The following is a 20,190-nucleotide window of genomic DNA, read 5'->3' as shown; positions in this document are numbered from 1 at the left end:
TTGGATTAGACATAACCAGATATGTACGCCTGTACTGCCAATTTATGCGCTTTTGTGCAGGAGACAGCACATCAATTTCGTCATTATTTAATCAATAGGAGGGTCATATAAAAATGATAGACATGCAGCATTTGGCCCAAGGGCTGCAGCATTGGCACACATTGCTGTCTGATGAACTGCTGAAAATAATGCAGTAACCAGTCAAAACTGAAAAATGGACTCCTTTATGACATGTTTACATGTAGTAAAAGGTTTAGAATTTTGGTCCAGTCATGGAATTATTGAGCTTGCATGATTGATTGTTGTGGTCACTTTCAAGTTTTAATGGCCATTCTTTTAGTGAAGGGGGATTTTAGACAAGACGGGATGTGTGTGGTGGTTTCGGGGCTTTGCCATTGTCGTCCCCATTGCAGCCGCCCACCCATCCCGTACCTGTTTGATGGCATCATGGCGGGAAGAACGTGATTATGGTGCTCTCCCTAGTGAGCAGGGATCTGAACCTAGTGTCACAGTCGCTGACAGCCCCACACAGCCGACGGGATTTAATCATGCCTGCTCTCTCTTTTACTTTTTCCGCTTTATATAATTCAGACTCAGCTTCTCTAAGCCGTCCTCGATCCTTCTCTCTCTCTTTCTGTTTCTTCACAGGTATATTGCAAACATTTTTCCTCTTGTCTTTGACAGGCGAGACAGATGAAAAACAAATTTCAGATCTGATCTGAGCGCCCCTTTAATCTTTGACTATGTTTTCTTCTAGTGAACACTGTAGCACCGTGCTCTTGCGTGTGTGTGTGATGCCATTGTGGTTTACGTTTTTCTTGAATCTTTGAGTTGAAGAATGTGCCTGGGTGCATTTCTAAGCATATTTGTGCCTCTGAGTGTGTGTTTATAAGAGTGTGCGTGTTTAGAGTCAAAGAGTGTCAAGATAAATATATAAACTTCAGTGTTCTGGACTGTGTTGAAAGCGGGAATTGTGGTAAACTGATAAGACCCTGACTGCATCTTTCACTGTGTGTGTGTGTGTCTGTGAGAGAGAGAGAGAGAGGGAAATGCAGAGGAAGAAGGAGAGTTGACACTGTACCCAGGGTTTTCCTCAGGAAACGCCTGCTGACGGCCTTTAGCCAGAACCTCGCATCGCACGGCCAGGAATGTGCCATGTGTGCGGTGTGAAGGGAGGAGTGTGAGAGACAAAGAATGTGTCTACATGTATGACTTTGTGTCTTTTTTAATGTTTGACTGGCATCACGATGCAGGGTGTTATTTCTGGGACACTAGTGACGAAAATCAGAATTGCAAATGTAATGATTAGTTTCAAACAGGTTTCCAAAACACTCTCATTTGCCATTCTGCCACACCATTTGTTAGTGTGTGGCCTTGCATTTATTTATGTATGTATGCTTGTTTGTGTAAGTGTGAATTATATTAAATTATATATTTTTTTTTATTTTATGTCACAGCTCAGGATAGTTACGCTTTGAAGTTTATGGATGGCCTTCTCCAGTCATTTCAGACTTCTTTGCTTTGGACAAGCAAATAGTCCTGAGTTGTTCAAAAAGAGTAGTTTTTTGAAAGTGTTTTAACCCACAATAGACATTTCTGTTCATTAAACTGTGATCGGATAAAGTATTTTAACATCAAAAAATGACAAATAATTTTTAAGCTTAAGTAGCTGTATGTTTTTCTTTCAAGGCTTTGACTAAAAAGATATTGTCAGATTATGCTACAACATGTATTTGTGCTTCTCATTGCAACATTTGTTTGTCTGTCTCATGGTCTCCATCTTCCATCATATCACAGGTGTTGGATCTTTAGTTGAGTCTTGTAAAAACCGAAGTTACCCTCACTTCAAGCTTTCTCGCAAACATGCAACACACCTTAACTTATGTGAAGGAAAGACAAAGAGATAAAGAAAGAGAAAGAAAAAGCATAGAGAAATAGAAAAGCACAATACTATGTGTCTCTTCTGACCTGAGCTGTCCAAGTTCTCCCAGAGCACCAAAACTCAGGAAGACAACACAAGTGCTCTTGCCATCCTCCCACTCTTGTATCTGCTCTCTTTTTTCCCTATACACCATTTCCTTCTTTTACAGTGTTGACTTCCTGTCCCTCTGTCCTCTACATTTCTTTGCTTAGATTCACTGGTTAGGATCATATGATGTACGGTATATGGATGAGTATTGAACACAAACATGCTAAGCAGCACTATCTAAAATAACCATTTCCAGTCTGGTTGGCTGGCATTTTTACTTACATTTAGTTTTTTTTTTTTATGTCAGCTATATATATATATATACAGTACAGACCAAAAGTTTGGACACATCTTCTCATTCAAAGAGTTTTCTTTATTTTCATGACTATGAAAATTGTAGATTCACACTGAAGGCATCAAGGGCTATTTGACCAAGAAGGAGAGTGATGGGGTGCTGCACCAGATGATATATATATATACTTAATAATAATAATTACAACAACAATTTATTAATAATAATAATGAATAATTTGTAATTCATTTTTCATTTATTTGTATTTGTATTTTTTAGTTAATCCCAGCATCTTGAGCCATAGGTATGTTTTGAACCATTCATTATTTTTTCCCAGTGCAGAATATTATACTATTATTATGGTGTATATATATATATATATATATATATATATATATATATATATATATATATATATATATATATATATATATATATATATATATATATATATACAAATAAATATATAAATATATAAATAAAATTATTTCAAAATTTTTTGCCTTTAAACATAACTGTGCTAGGTTGATTTAAATATGTGACTAGTGTTGCCATATGTGTCCTCTGCATTTTTAGAGTGATGTAGTGGTGAGCCTTCAGTTTGGGTCCAGTTAGGCCTTATTGTGTCCCTTTGCCATGTAAGCCTCGCCCCCCCCCCCCCCCCCTCCTTTGGCGTGTTTCTGGCCAGTGCTGCTGGTTTGTGTTTTTAAGGCCATTTTGTGCAGTGGAGCAGTTTCAGTACTGATAAAAGTATTTGGTTAATCAGCTTCCCTTGCCGTCCCTCGGCCTAGGTTTGGAGGACAGGCTATTGAAGTTGAAGCCCTTGTGGGAAAAGCCCAGGCTGAGAGATTGGCATGGAGCACTACCAATGTTTGACCTGCGAGATGCAGCTGGCAGCCAATGCGTTCGGATTGCGAGGGTCTGAGGGCGAGGCTGTCAGCTGCGTCCCGTCCAGCAGGAAATGCCTGTACCGCCCTCACAGGACAGCCTCCAAAGCCTGATTGGACACAGTGACCCAGTTGAGCGATAAGGCCTAGCAAAACTCCCGCTATCCACGCTTCCATGCCGTGCTCGGGGAATACTCATCCCTGTCATTCCATCTCCGCTGTCATTCCACTGCAACTGGAGAGAGTGTGTGTATGTGTTTGTGTGTGTGTTTTCAGGGGCGGAGCTGTCACAGAATCCGGCTGCATTCAAAACAGGCTACAGGGAAGGAGTGAAAGAGAGACATAGACATATTGAGGAAACGGGCTCCTCCTACTGCTGTCAATGCTGGAGTGTTGGTGACAAATGGCTGCTTGAGTGTAAATATTAGTTTTTATGCCACATCTCTTGCTGTCAGGATGGCAGCTGTTGTTTAGATGGTGATATTTTGTAGGTGTGGGAATCATCAGGGACCTGGTGATTAAAATATTACAGTATTTTGATATCCGAATATATGACTCTTTCATGTAGTGCATGATTGCAGTTCAAACTTGTGAAAAATCTTTTACTTATTTTTATATTAATTTTCATTGGACTGTGGTCAGTCAGTTTTTTTATTTCATTGTAGAGTGATTTAAATTAATTAATTATACATTATATACAGGGTCTGTACGGATTTCTATAAAATGAAATGAGTTATAGACTTCTAAATTATAATTAGTTATAGACTAATGTATATATTTTGAAATAATATTTAGAAAACATATTTTTTTATTATTTATTTTATTACGTTTGATCTGACTTTTAGGTCACTTGCTTTTTTGTGGTGGTCATTCTCTTTTTTTTCTCCAAAAAATAATGTGAAAAATAAAACCGTAAATGTCAATTTTTGGCTTCAAATTACTAAGTTGAATATCGCCAACTACCTTGTGGTACAATACACGTCATTCAACATTTGCCACAATTGTAATGTAATATAGTAGTAAAATATCACTGGTGCAGTCATTCTGCTGCATTGGTGCATACCTGCAGCCAGTGTTGTTCTGTTGTGCTTATCACTGTAGTAAACACACTAATATTGTATACTATACAGCATGAACAATACATTTCAGTTCAAGCTATTTGTGTGTGTTTATGTGCTGTGGCAACCATTTGAGTGTATGTGTGTCCATTCTGCATGTAGTCGAGTCCCCTCTTTTGAATGGCTTCATAACCACTGTGTCCGGGTATTGATCTTCAGTGGTTGACTGTGATGTGAGTAGTGCTTACGGGAAAGAGCGTATTTATTTTTATATGCATGTTGGCAGGAGTGAATTGCGCCATTCAGAGAGCAGGCCTATGAACGGCACTCTCTTGGGTGTGTTTGTGCCCGCGTGTGTTTGAGTAAGTGCATGGGTTTCTTTTAGCATGCTTGCCTCTCTCCGATCTCGTGCACGCGTGTGTATGTGTATCTGTTCTGGCTCAGGTACGCCTCCCCCCTCTGTGCTGCAGCAAGATGACGGTGTCTCTGGAGGTCTGCAGGCCAGCGTCTGGAGACACAGCCGTGCGTGTTCCCGTCATTCTCCCTGCTATTAAAAGCTATTAAGCCATGCAGAACAAGTCAGGCTTTTATCTATTATTAATTATCTGGAAATGAAAGACACTCTGCCTCTCCTTCTCCCGCTCTCCCTCTCTCCTTCAAGGCGAGACTGTTTGTCAGTGTACGATGACCGTTAAGGCATCATTAACCCAGAAACATGGCAGTGATGGACAGCATGCTGGATCTCTTCATTTATAATGTGTTTTCTGTCCCGGAGAATAGGGGCGATGTGAAGCCACATATAGCAGCCATTAGATCAGCCCTACTGCAGGACTTACTGGATGCCTCTGATTTCCTTTATTAAATGTTGATTGCTGTGCCTTATGCTTTTTAACACTGGGTTCAGTGGTCGAAAGGGTGCCTATTGACTCGAGTTGGGTTCACCAGTAGAACCAGATGCCGCGATGGAGATGGCTTTTTTTGTGCTGATTTTGGCAAAAATATCCATCACGTTTAATTAACTACTATCTTTCTATATCTGTCTATCTATCATTCCATCCTTCAATCGATCATTCTGTCGTTCTATCACTGTTTATCTGTCTATTAGGCCTGTGGCAATAATTAAATAACCGTCTAATTGCAATTATTTGATCTAACCACGGTTGTTTCAGACAACCATGATTATTGTGCTTTTTACACAGCACAAGGGGGAGTCACCAAAGGAAACAGAGGAGCACCAGTTTGGTTTTCATGCACTGTATAGCCTGTATATCATCTGAAGAATCACTGTGACTTATGTTGCTTCAAGCACATCATTCTGCACCCTGGATGTGCATTAGAGCTTTGTGCCATTCTGTTTGAAGCATTTCACATTATCAAAGTTTTGCACACAATAAGATTATTAGAAGCTGTAATTTTTCCTCATGATTTCTATCTCATTTTCATGAATCTATTTTGTCAGAATACAAATAATTAACAGAATAAACATTTTTAAATTGTATAATGTGCGCCAAATATTTTTTTCAAGATATTGTTTTTGCTGCTCAATTAAACAGTCAGCAACTTTAATTTCATAGCTTATATATTTTTATTCAAATGTAGTTTTTCTCTGTAACGAGAAAGTGAGTATTTAGTGGATTGTTAAAAAACGGGTTTCAAAAAAGAGTGACAAACACAGTATTGATATTTGTAGTGGTGTAGAAAGTGCTGGTGTTGAATCAGTAGTAGCTGATTCTTAGTATTTGGAATACTCTATGAAATCTTACACTGCAAAATAATAACTCAAAAAAGATTAAAAGATAAAATCATAATTACTTCCTGAACCCTTAAATTGATCACAGTTATATAATCAAAGCCACCCCCCCCCCAGACAATTAATTGTGATAATTCGGCATAATCGCCGAAGCACCTAAAACAGACAATTTATCGCGGTAACCGTGACTGTTTTTGGACAATTAATTGTCAGAAAAGTTTTTTTTATCATAACTGTCTGTCGTGTAATCAATCAATCTATTGAGCTGTCGATCATGTTAATCAATGTTTTTCTAACATTCTATCTATCGCTAAATAAATACGTCCATCCATCTATTGTTGTAATTATTACTATATTTTCTGTGAATTCACTAAAATTGAAATTGACATTACTGATTTTACACAACAATACAGTATTTGGCCAATTAAGCGTGGTTAGGAATTATTGGCCGATATATTGGTCTATTAAACTAACCAAAATAACAAAAAGAAATACCCAATATTTAATTAATAATAGCATTTATAAATAATCCTAGCAGACGAACCTTTCATTGTTATTATTACTAACTTTAGCTTATCCAGTCATATTTTAGATCCTATAATCTACACTATAGTTAACAAATCACTACCATTCGCCACCAACAAGGCCCTTCTTTTTGTTTTTGTAATTTCTATTAAATTATGCATGCCATAACTCTGGAATTCACCACCACTACTCTGTGCGTGTCTTTTTATGATGATGTTTGTGCCACAGAGCTGTGGACCCCAACATGATTAATCCAGAGCAAGCATGTGTCTGCGCGACAGTCTGGGGCCCGGTCTCCCAATTCTTAGGGACACGCAATAGGCCCCTGATCGTGATGCGTGATGTTGCAGTGGCAGCCATTGGCCCTGCGTGGCCCATTCTAATGAGGGGGGCCGGACCGCAGTGCACTCTGGGCCCAAACAGCTCACCGCTGGACACCAATCCCAGGGTGCCGTGGAGCTGTTTTGTACTGCCAAAATTACACATGCTTTGCTCAGGAAGCAGCACGCACACACTTGTACACAAACAAGGCAGGAGCACAAAGACACAGGGGTATGAACCCATTCAAATGCATGGACTCAAACATGCACAGGGCGCACATACATACACACACACACTGAGCTGCAAATGGGGGGCTGCTAATGGCTTCCAGTGGGAGAGAAGGAGAGCAAGGCTTTATCCCTTAAGTGTAGAAGACTTAATCATACAGAATGGCCCGGGGCCAGTAACAGGGCTGTACAGCACGCCCCTCCACACACGCATTAGGTATTCTGCAGCTGAATCTCCTGCAGACGGCTGCAGCAGAGCCGGGCCCAGGTGAGACTCCCTCTGAGCACTCTTCCCTTCCATCGCTCTCTTTTTCTCTCCATGTCAAACGCACATACCAACAGTGGTCCACTAGAGCTTTTCATTGTAATGTTATTGGAGGTGCATCTGCATAATATCCTCACCCTCCCACCGCCCATCTATTAGTCTTTCTGTCTCTTATAAAAATTTATATTCATACAAACCCTACTAGCATCACTGTTTAAATAACAATCTCTCTTTTCCGCCGTGCCGCTGCAGAGCGATGCCAATCTTTGAAGCTTTACCAGCAATGTGTGAGGCCCTTACTGGGAGAAGCAGGGGGCTGGCGTGCATGTGTGGCGTGTGAGGGTCCGCATATGCACGTGTGCTCGTTAAGGGCCCTCACAGCGTCAGGTTTGAGGGCGAGGATGTTTCTTCTCGCTGGGTTAAGCGATGCGATCTCATCCTTTGTATGCGCAGCAGCATCTTGTTGTTGGAACCTCTCACTCGCGGTGAAGCACATCCCTGATTTGATAACGTGGCGGATCCTGATGGAATTCATCTTCAGTTCAGGAGGAATGTGTTCAGGTACAGTAATACTGCTAGTCAAGTGCTATATAAACGGATGCTAACCGAATTCACCCCCAGTTCCTCATTTTTCTTACTGTGGTTATGTCCGGGGGGGAATTTGATACGAGTTTCATGCTTATAAAGCCTCTTACGGACAGCTATCCTCACCTGCTTTCTTTTTGTATCGCTCTGCATTAAATGACCTCCTGTAACAACAATTGCTGTTTTGTACTTGACTTTCTTTTTTTTTTTTAAAGGCAGGAAATTGTGAAGGAAAAGGGAATCAATAAATGTATATATTTAGTTAGATTTGAACCCTAGTAACCACAATGCCTCAATCATTTTTATTTTTGAATGTATCATTTTAAATCAGATTGTTATTATTGGATTCAGATTTGCCTTCATCCAATCAACAACCTATGGATTTAATTGAGTGCCCATCTTTTTTTACTTTTTTAAATAAAATGTTTCAATCAGATGTACAGTATATCATATTGAAGATCTATCAAAACTTCTGTTACATCACAACATTAAAAGAATGTTCACCCAAAAATTTACATTTGTCATCATTTACTTGCCCTCATGTTGTTCCAAATCTATATGAATTTCTGTCTTCTGTTGAATAGAAGATATTTTTAGAAATGTTGGTAACCAGAAAGTTGCTGGAAGCCATTTACTTCCAAAGTATGGTTAAAAAATACAGTGGAAGTCAATGGTTAACAGCAACTGTTTGGTTACCAACATTCTTTGAAATATCTTTTGTGTTTAACAGAAGAAAAAAACTCATAGGGGTTTGAAGCAACTTTAGGGAGCTGTGATTCATTTTTAGGTAAACTATCCCTTTAAAAGTTAAATTACATCTTTAAAAAAATTATCTTTCAAATATTATTATTGTAAAAGTCGAGCTACAGTTGGCTTTGCCATTGTGCTTATGCCCCAATAAAGTGCATTAATTTCCTCTGGAAAGTATAAATAAAATTAATTTCCTCTGAAAAGTTTCCTCTCTTTGTTTGAGAATCATGACCAGCAACATTGGCTAAACCAATGGTGTGAGTTTGGGGCAGGATCATGATCTATTTGGCCAACCAGTGGCACAACTGATTAGGAATCAGTATTTCTTTCTTTCTTTATTCCTTTTGGTGACACAGAAATTAGACAAGCCAGACCCTTTACAAGTTCAGATAGAAATGAAGCTTGTTCATCTGCGCGTACTTACTGTGATTTCCCCATACCCTTGTTATTTTGGTAGATAAGCATCGCCCGTTGTTAATTTAAAGTGCTCATTTTAAAAACAATTAAAGGCTGTGTCATTCTCCCACTGGCTGGCAAGCGTTTTGGCGGCTAAATGCGAGTGTTGTGTTTGCCATGTTGTTACGACGCGCTTGTTTGATCTCTACCCTCGTCCTATTCTCCGCTCTGCTACGCTGATCACTGTGTTGCCGTCAGCTACACTCAAATACATTTGTCTCTGTGAGTGAGTGTGTGTGGTGACGGTGATGTTTAACACTGCTTAACAGGACCCCGAAATGCAAATAACGCTGCATGCTCACTCCAACACAGCAGTAATTAACTGAGGAGGAATTTCAATAATATAGAAATAAACTGTGTCAAGGATTTGTGTGTGTGTGTGTATGCGTGAGTGAGATGTAGAGAGGGAGTTTGAAGATGGCCCTTGGGGGAAATGTGCCTTTTTTCCTCTTTCTTTCTCCCTTTAAATAATAGTTTAAATGGTAAAAGAAACCGCAGTCCACCCCAGCAATGGTGCTGAAAAGGGGGGGATTTCCCTAGGATGCTGATTATTTATTAACCCCTTCCTAACTGTGAGATTAATACACAAACACACACACAGTTTATTTTATTCATAGTTTAGTTTGTTTATAAAATAACAGAATTGTATTACATATTTTTAGTTAAACCTATTAAGGTTGACCAAACTGGAACTTTTGTTTATATATATATATATATATATATATATATATATATATATATATATATATATATATATATATATATATATATATATATATATATATGATACCGGAGTGAAACCGCGGCACTGACCCCCACTGTCGTTTAGATTTTTTTTGTAGTAATAAAAATCATTTAGTTCAGTAAAAGAACAGACACTACAATTAAAAACTGAGCGTGGCTGCTCAATGCAGCGTGTCGAACCACAGTCGTATCACAGATCAGATTTCATTTACCCAGTGAGGAGTGTGAGGAGAGCAGATTGACAAGAAGAGTGAGGTGAGATGGAGTGAAGACAGACAAGATGATGGTGGATGATTTAGGTTTGAAACGAAATGCAAGAGATTTTGAAAAGCTTGCTCTCTTTTGGCGTTTATCTAAGGTGATTTTGGAATCTTTTTTTTAAACATTTGTTTAAAATGTTATTGGTTCAACGTTGTTTGGTGCTGTGCCTCCAAGCTGTCTTACTCGTTTTGCTAATTTATTTGGTTATATATTATACATTTTTACTTATTTCCTGTTTTGTATACCTATTTAAACTTTATGCAAGTTATTTGTCATTTTATATTAGGCATAGCCTGCCATATAGCATGATGTATTTTTATTTGTTTTATAAATAAAAGTTCTATGTTTTATATATAGGCTAAAGTTAGTTTGACATTGTATTTTGTTGTTGCATTCAAGAAAATTACAACTACATCTATTTGAAAGTGAAAGTATAATGCACATAGTGCTTTTAAGCTAAGGAAAGCAAGGAAAAGAGGGAAAATTCGAACAAACTAAAAATTAACTATTGCTTTATGCTGAATCGCCGCTATTTGAAAGTGAAAGTAAAGTGCACACGCTGCTTTTACAAGCTATTTAAAAGTGAAGGAAAGTGAGAAAAAGCGGGAACACCCCCAACCCCATGGTGATACCGATATTATCAGTGTTGTCACACGACCATTAACCGGTGGGAAAAATTTCTCACCATCACAACCCTAGCTTCCAGTACACAGAGACAACAACACGCAGACAAAAAAAAATCCTCATATGTAAATATAAATAGACAAATATAGGAAGGAGGATGGAGTTGGGAACAAATAAGGTTATTCATAGATTCATATAATGATATGATATATTGTCCATCTAACTAAAAATATCCATGTTTTTAATTTCAGAAATAGTTTCCTTATAGTATGATAAGGTCTAGTTTCGTCTAGAGTTACAGACATTAGACACCATATGTAAAAGCATCCAAACGCTGTGGTCAGTGGTGTCCATTTTGGATCTTTAAATGGAGGTACAGCGTCAATCTCCACTCCTTCTTCCAGCTCCTGTGTAGCTCTGGAGCATGTTACGGAAATGGAGAGTATCCAAGGTAACATTTAAAACATGCTGTTATCATTAGAATGTGCACCCCACTGTATAAAGCTTTTACAAGCAGGAGCTGTTCTGGAGAAAGGAAGTAGTGTCAGTGCCTGCAGTGTGGAGCTTTCCTTTCACCAATGCACAATGTCAAAAATGAATAAGGAATGCACCAAGTCTGTAGTGGCAGACTGATATTAGCAATATAGTACTGCCATATACGCTAATGTTCAAAAGTTTGCACTGAAGTATTACTTTATTTACTGTAGTGTAGCATAACATTTTAATTGAGCAAATTAGATATACACAAAATTTAAAATGTAAGACATTTCTTAAGAATGCACACATATTAGTAATAAACTGGTTGTCAACTTATAGTAGAGATCTTTTTATATTGGTTGATATTGGTGGGTATTTAATCATGCATGCTTTTGTCTTCTGTTTTTACATGTAGATTTGCCACATCTAACGTTTACTTTAAAGTTAATCTTTACAAACATGTATAATTTAATTAACACTTAAACTTTTAAAATGATTACTGTACATTTATAATGCCATTTCATTTTGAATTTATTTAGACGTAATAGCAGGGCTCAATGCTAAGGATTTTTTACTGGCCCAGTTCAACTTATTACTTGCCCTGCCAATTACAATTTAATTTTCCGCCTGCACTTGGAAGCATGGAACAGAGATAGTCTCTGAAATAAAACTAAAAATGCCCAGTCGATTGGTGCATCTCTACTCCACTGTATAAATTAAATATATATTAATCATCGTTAAAGCTGTAAAGTTACTTGCCAAGACTGGAACTTCGACATATTTTTGTATGTATTTGTCTATTTAAGTGCAAGAAAGATGCGGAAATGGGGCTCGGGCATCAGAAACGCAACTGCTTGTAAGCGCACTGAACACTCAGAACGGTACGCGAGTATCGAATGGAGTTGTCTTTAACCCCTTGCTGGGATGCTGTTAAATTGCTTGATTTTTTTTTTTTTTTGTTAGCAATGCTTAAAAACATAAATGATCTTTTTATGACGATGTGGCAGTGGTCCGATCGGGCAAGTGACAAATCTGTCAACTGTCCCAAGCTTCTTTCACTCTGGCCATGGGCCATCAGGCAGTCCTTATTGTTGAGCCCTGGATAGTATAGAGTTTTAATTTCTCTGTTTACAACTTATCAGTATAAATACTTCTCATCTCATGTGCTTTGGCCAAAATTTTAATATTAGTGCATCTGTCTAATTCTGCCTGAAAATTTGTTTATACGTATCAGTGATCCTCAAATCTGGCTCGGGAGATCCACTTTACTACAATGTTTAGCTCTAACCCTATTCGGACACACATGAGTTTGCTAATCATTGTCTTCAGGATCATTAGAAAATCACAGGTAGGTTTGTTTGATTAGTGTTGGAGCTAAACCCTGCTGCAAAGTGGATCACATATATATATATATATATATATCAATGGGCAATATATCGGTCAGTCACTAGAAGTAGTATTTACTACTTTGGGATTGTGAATGTTGGTAATTGGTTGATAGTGGATGGTTAACAATCATATGACATGCCCGTTATATCTCACATTCCCCCTTCATCTCACACTTCCTATGGCTAAAGCCCCCCCCAGTCGCGTCGCAGTTCACAGTTTCCACACGCAGGGCGCCAGGGGATGAAGACAAGATACACAGAAATAAATAAGCTCAGCTAATGAGGGAGAGCAGGAAGAGGCTTTTAATAGAATGCTGCTTTTAAAACTCCTTCTAATGACTTTTTTTCTTCTTCTCCCAATCGCCCTCTTCTTTTGTTTCTTTCCATGTGGGGTTGTGTTTGGCTGTGCGGATCCTAGTGTGAGGTCTTAATATCCACTTGGGTTTTATGTTTTATTCTTGTTTTTAGGAGGGTTGGAGAGTTTGAGTCACTCAGGACTAGAAGTGTGTGCTGAGGGTCATCTGTAGTCCAGTGGTCCACAGCTGGACGGCCCATCCCTGTAGATGAGCGTTAGCCACACCTTGATGTGTTTGGGTTTTTATAACAGTGATAATTTATATTCTGTAGCATCTGCAATCACTTTCTTATAGCTGTTCAATCACTGATATTTCTGACCATTGACTTCACAGTGGGTTCGGAGTTGTAGCTCTCTCTCTCTCTCTGTGTGTGTGTGAGACAGAGAGGAAGTAAGTATGTCTTATTTGGCTCAAGCCCAGTGCAGTGCAGTAGTGTGTAGGAGGCAGAGGTCTGCCAGTGCCGCCGGCAGCTTTGTTTTTAGACAGGGATCGGGGCTCAACTGTGTGTGGTGCTGTTGTGCTGAAGCCTGGGGCTGAACGGAGCTGTCTCTGTGTGTGTGTGTGTGTGTGTGTGTGTGTGTGTTGAGAAGACGTAGGGCATTTGTCTGCTGTAACCCTCTTTCTCCTCCGCACTCCTGCGTTCTTTCTCTCTGCCTGACTACACTCCAATATCCTTCCTCTAATGAAGCGGGAAATGGGGGATGAGTGGCCCTCTGATTGGGAGTAATTTAGCATTTTTTCCTCCTCCGTTGGGAAGACGTGTCTTCAGGAATCTGACGTCCCTCGTCTCGTCCAGGAGTCTTAAGTGATCGCCGTGGTGTAGCTGAGATTTAGATGATGCTTCGGTTTGAATTCTGGGATTGCACAAAGATAGGGTATTCTGGATGGTTGCTAAGGCTAGTACATGGCCATCCAGATCAGAATAGCACATCTTGTAGTCTCTGTGATACTCTGGTCTCTATGTGTAGCGTGGGTTCCTTCTTCACAGGTGGATGGGCCAGGAGGGGGCTCAAGCCCCTGCCTCTTTAAGTGCCTAAAGTACCCTTCCAATCTGTGATTTCTACCGAATGAAAGCGATATGCCTTGGTGCAATTTTTAAATTGCAAAGACTGCCATTTAATTAAATTTATATGTGCAATGTTATTTTATTTTACATGCAAGCAGTTCAAGATCCAGTGTTAGCTTTTTGGTTTAATATCTTGAAATTTTGAAATTAAGAATAAATATTATTATTGATTTTTTTTAACAAAACTTTTTACATATGGAGAACAAGTCATTGTGAAGAAACATGCGTAATTTCATAAATTAAAAAAATTTCAGCTGACAGATATTACGTTTGTCCACTGATGAACTGATAAGGTAAGAAATAATTTAAGCCTAGTCTTGTAAGGCTCAGTCTCTAACATTTAGAATGACAAGTTAATGCACTGAATCAGTTGGTATGTACTTTACTTTAAGTTTAGTCATAATAATTTTTTAAATGCTTATAGAGCATTGAAATCATAAAAAAAAAAAAAAAAATGTATAGGCAGAGATCATTAAAAGTTCTATCCAGTCCTCTTTCCCTCATAGGAAATCTTTCATGCCTGATCCTTAACTGCTCCGTTCCATTAGTAAGAATGACAAATAAATACATAAAATGAGTTAATATTTACTAATAATATAGTTTTATATAATTATTTCACAAATTTTTATATATCATTACAATCATTTAAAAAAATGGCCATAGATCATAAGCGTTTGTAACCCCTTTACAATAAGGTGTCTTTTGTTTCCATTAGCTAAAGCATCAAATACGATGAACTAACAATGAACAATATATTTTTATAGCATTTATTAATCTTTTTTTAATGTTAGTACATAAAAATGTTAATGCAATTCACAGTACCTTTATTAATGTTAACAGATACAACTTTACATTTTAATAATGTATTAGTAAGTTTTGAACCTAATATTAAGACTAACATGAATGTATGCCTTATAATTATTGCTCATGTTAACTCATATAATGTTAACAACTGAAACCTTTGTAAATTGTAAAGTGTTACCAAAGATTTATCTATCGTTCTGTGTGTGTTTCACACTTGATGTTATAGTGTAAGTCTTTAATTGCTGTATCCCTTAAAACCAGACTGCCAGAGGGTTACTGCAAATGCTTGTGCCCACTGTGCACCGTTTTCCTGATGTGCAGCATGGGCCTGTCATCTCTGCTTGCAGCTGTATTTATTATTGCATTTATATTTACAGTAAAATGCTAATAAACAATAAATAAATTAAATACAAATAAGTAATCACAATTTAAATTGCAGTCACTATTAATTTTTTATCACAGTCAGATTTTATCAGAAAAAAATGCAGCTTAAATTTCCTTTAATGCATGCAACAATTTTATTATTTTACAGTGAAAGAATGCAATTTTAAAGTTAATTTATTTTAATATTTATATTTAGTAGTTAAAGTAGTAATAATAATGTCATACTCTTTTTCTTTTTATATTTTAAAATGATTAAACTTATAATTTAAAAAATTAAAATATTATTATTCTTAACAGTAATAAGTACTATTTTTACGTCATATTCATAATTAATAAAAAAGAAATTGGCCATGTTGAGCAAACCCGCAGCTTTTTTTTTTTATCACCTTTTAATTCCAGAAAAATCAGTGTTTACACTTTATTTTAAAGGTGTCTTTATTACAGTGTAATTAAACATTTAAGTGCTGAGCAGTATTAATTAACTAAATGTGCTTACTGTATGATAAGGGTTAGGTTTAGGGTTTGGCATAGGGTTACTTGCATTGCAATTATACATAATTAATTGTTATTATAATAGTTAGTACATGTAACGTGTAACAAGGACACCTTAAAATAAAGTGTTACCAAATCAGTCAGTAAAATATATAATGGGCTTCTGAGTCTAACATTTCAAAAGGTAATTGAAATTTTGAACAAAAACACACTGGTACTTTTATACAGCATTCAAAATATCTTATTTTTCCCCTTCAGAAGAAATGCATAGAGCTAAACTATCCCTTTAATAAGTGCATTTTTTTTGTATGAGTAGCAGCACTCATAGTGGATCTTACAGACTACCGGGAGCATACCATAAAGCCAGGGGGAGAGAAGCCCAGCCCTGCACAGTGGAGAACAAGAGAACAAGAGAGCAAGGAAAAGCAGCATGATATCTCCCCTGATAAACAGTACAGCACGGCATCGAAGTGACTCAGGCCAGGGGAGAAACTATTCAGTGAACACACAAATACAAACTTACAGTAAAGAGAAAAGATGGTCAGAGAAGAGTAGGAGAACATCTAAGCAGTGTTAGCTAGATGCATTCTGATTTGGTCATGATCAGGGCCGCAGTAAGCAATTGTTGGGCCCAGTATAAAATGTTAATCACGGGCCCTATACGGCTGAATTCCGGTTGAATTCTCATTCATCCTGATTAAAATTACATGAATTGTGCTATGCTAAATATGCAAGATAAGATGCTACCCGGCTGCAATCATGTTTATTTGCAAACCAATACAAACCAATTTATTGTTTTGCCTGATAAGTAATCAATGTTTAAATTATTATTGTTGTTATTTATTTTCCCCATTATTTAATGTGAAAAACAATGTATTCAATCTATTTTATTCGTTTTAATTTATTCATATATTTTTTCAGGTTACACAGTGATTCCTTTTTATATGGGCATTCTTGAACATGAGTCTTTTTCATGACCGAACACTTGAGGAACATGTTTGTCATTTCACCATATTTTGTGAATGACTCAAGCTCTTGACTTTTGTGATCTGTTTATGAATTACACATGTACCAGTTCTACCCAGCACTGCCTCCAAGTCTGGTGCAAGAATAAACGGAAGCAAAAATCCAGCCACACGTCATTTTAGAACGGGAATTTGCATGAAGGAGGGGAAAAATGTGAGACTTTTAAACAAAGGAAATGAGAAAGGCCAAGAGAAGTGTGACGAATCCCTTGACTCCAGCATCAAATCACTGAGGGTGCTTCTTAAATTAGTAAGGGTGCTGTGTATATATATATATATATATGTATATATATATATGTGTATATATATATATATATATATATATATATATATATATATATATATATATATATATATATATATATATATAGTGCTTAGCAACCTCTGGCACCCCTTAGAACCGGGCCTATACCTCAGTGTCCTGTTAGCAAAGGCCTTTTGGGCTCAAGTGCTTGGCGTCCCGTAACAGGCCAGTCATTCTGACCTGGCTTGGCTCCTTGGGTCTTGATGGCAGGCTTTTCACTGGAACTCCTGGCTGGAGCATCTGCGGTCCTTATATTCCACTGTACTGAGAGGGAAAACAGGGGCCTGTTGGCCTTGGCTTGGGAGTAGAATATTGAAAAGGGTGGTGGTAGTGGAGTCGAGTTCACACCGACCACCCTGCTGGGAGCAGCTTCGGCAAGAACGGTGTACGGTGGCCCAGACAGCACTTTCAGCAGAGTGTGTGTGTGTGTGTTTTTGAGAGGAAAAGATAGTCTGTGTGTAATTAAGGAACTGATAATGTGGAAGGAATGCAGTATGGTTGTCCGGGACAGTGCAGTTTGTGCCTTTCTCTCTCTCTCCCTCTATCTGTCTTTCTCTCCTTTTGTCTCTCATTTTTTCCTGCTTTCTCTGAGTCTGTTCCTGAGAGGAAGTGGGTTTAGTGAGACTGCAGTGATGCCCAATGCCAGCGGGAGCATATCTAACCACAATTTCCTGTATACAGAGTAGATTCAGTCTCTCTCGTTCTTTCTCTGGCTCTATCTGTCTTTCTTGTTCCCACTTTAGTTTCTTTTCTCATTTAACTCTATTTAAAGGAACAGTTTATTCAAATAATAAACGTCTGACGTGATTTACTCATCCTTATATTAGTGTAAACTGGTATGACTTTGATTCTCCTGTGAACACAAAAGAAAGAATGACATTCACATTTATTTAACAGAGACTGAAAGCGAAAGCAACTTAAATGATATGTGCTTATTGTCTTTTCCACCCACATTTAATGACAGTGAATGGGGACTTGTGTTGTTAGACTTGAAAAGCAAACAAAAAAGCATCATAGAAGTGGTCCATATGACTCATGTGCAATATTCCATATCTTCTGAAGCCATCCATTAACAGTGAATACATTTTCATTCACCGAAAAGGTTCCTAAATCATGTCCTGCAAATGATTGTGATGGCCAAAGTTATTTGGAATATTTGGAAATGCATTATTTTATTTTATTTTTTACAATCCCTAGACACTTTCATATATGCCTAACTGAAAAAGAGCAGTGTGAACATTCACACTGATGCTTCCACATAAAAACAACAACAACTAAAATCCCTCAGTGGTTTGAAATAACATGAGGGTGAGTAAATAATTACATAGATAAGTTTCATTTTGGCTTAATTAACGCTTTAAATCTTCACGTTGGCCTCTTTTGAACCTCATCATTGATGTTTATCTTTCCTGTTTTTTGTTACTTATCTTCATGGACATTGTTCGCTGAATGTGAAGTCTTCTACACTTAATAGTCCATTCATGCTGAAAAAGTGCTGTTATAGATTACTCGACATATTCCTTCATACTCTGATGCCTCTGTTGTCTAATGTGGCGAGGTTACACAAATTGCCGCCCGTGTTGTTGAAGAGTTACAGTGTGTGTTTCCATTCTAGACTGCGTGCCAAAGTGCTTCCAGGCTACGGGGAGTTTTGTAGAGACCGGTATTGTGCGTGTGTGTGAGTGAGAATGTGTTTATGGTTGTGAGCTATGGGGGGTGCTCCAAGTTCTTATTGTGTCCTCAACACTGCTGCTTCCTGTTTGTGTGCCAGTGAGGCTTCCTTCCTCGACTATGCCCAGGAAAACCTTCATCACACATTCCTCCTCTCATCTCACCGCCTCCCGTTACCTGTTTTTGCACCTCCAAAATTAGCAGATAGACAAACAAAGAGAACACACACACAAAGCGCTTTGATGTGCATCCAGGAATCCGATCGAATGCATCATAGGCTCATAATGGGCCACCGTTTATGCGGCGCTCTTCTGACAAGATTGCCAAAAATGTTTGTGTGCTCAAAATGTGTGGTTGGGCTACACAAATGCTCTAATATGCTCTCTCTCTCTTTTTCGGTAGCGGTGGAAGAGTCCGAATCTACAGAGTGCGCCAGTGGTTGGGACTCCTCTGTTCAGACAGGTATGATTTCGCTAGCGTGGCGTCCTGCACGATACATCCAACCCCCTGCTCCCTTGGAGACGACCCGCTGCATCACAATCTCGAATATCAATTCCACATGGCCTGCAGTCCTGCACACAGAGGGAGGGAGGAAGGGAGGAAAGGAGGGAGAGTTTTTCATAAGGCACAAGAGGATGGCGTCCAGGTGCATGCTGGACTGGAGGCTTAGAAGCGCTTCCTGTCTGAACGTAAAGGCACTTTGCAACGCTCCGAATGTAATATTGCACGACTTGACGAGTTTGACTACACCTCCTCTCTGTAGAGGAAGATTTCTATCTGGCAAAATCCAACCGGGCTGTTTTAGATCATGCATCTTTCTGAATATTAGATTTTGCTTTTCAACCTATTTCCTCAGAAGCCCTTTTCACTTCTTGAGCATTTTCAAATTAGGGATACGTTTATGTTCGGATTTGGATGGGATGGGAGTGTGAAAATGTTACCACAGCATCAACCGAGCTCCGTTTTTTTTGACTGGACATTATCCAACAAATTACACAGCTATGCATTTATTTGGATTATGAATGTATTAGCCCATGCTCCCTTCAGCAGTGAAAGATAGTAGGGTGGGATGTGATATCATTCACCTGTTGAGATTTGATTAGATTGTGGAAAGTGGTTTCTATATGACTGGTTAGTGGCAGGAGGGGGTGATGACAGTCAAAAAGGAAGCTTTTGAAAGTTATTTTAATGAAATATTACAAAGACAAACTTTTTTTGTGTGCAGGAAAGTGTATTTATTCCGAACATATATTGCCAGTTGTGATTTCCTGATTTCCTGAAGAGTAACATCTTTTCTCCCTGAGGTACTTTATTGTTTAACTCCAGATCATGTGGATTACTATTGACTGGATCTCGGAAATTTTGTTCAAGGAATGGTAAGTGTGACTGTACCTTAAGACTTAAAAATGCTGAAAAACACAAAAAGTGTCGATATGAGGCCTTTTCCCGGACCCATTCCCCCTTTTCCCTGTAATTTCCTGTCATCCCTCTATTATCCCAATAAAAAAA

The 20,190-nt window shown here is 38.2% G+C and overlaps 1 protein-coding gene across 3 annotated transcripts in view; it reads left to right on the top strand.

The window, feature by feature from the left end:
- The window catches only part of LOC113061477 (zinc finger protein 423-like), a 144,853-nt gene that overhangs the window by 10,764 nt on the left and 113,899 nt on the right, over positions 1-20,190 (top strand). For 2 of the 3 annotated variants that reach the window (XM_026230612.1, XM_026230613.1), the window contains exon 2: positions 19,084-19,143. The exons of the other annotated variant lie outside the window; for it this stretch is intronic. In XM_026230612.1, coding sequence (XP_026086397.1) covers positions 19,084-19,143 — 60 coding nt within the window. The remainder of the gene's footprint in view (positions 1-19,083; positions 19,144-20,190) is intronic. 3 annotated transcript variants of the gene reach the window in all.

This window comes from Carassius auratus, chromosome 43, assembly GCF_003368295.1.
Source record: "Carassius auratus strain Wakin chromosome 43, ASM336829v1, whole genome shotgun sequence".
Classification (NCBI taxonomy): Eukaryota; Metazoa; Chordata; class Actinopteri; order Cypriniformes; family Cyprinidae; genus Carassius; species Carassius auratus.
Note: the sequence above shows the minus strand (reverse complement) of the source record. Positions and strands in the feature narration are given on the sequence as shown.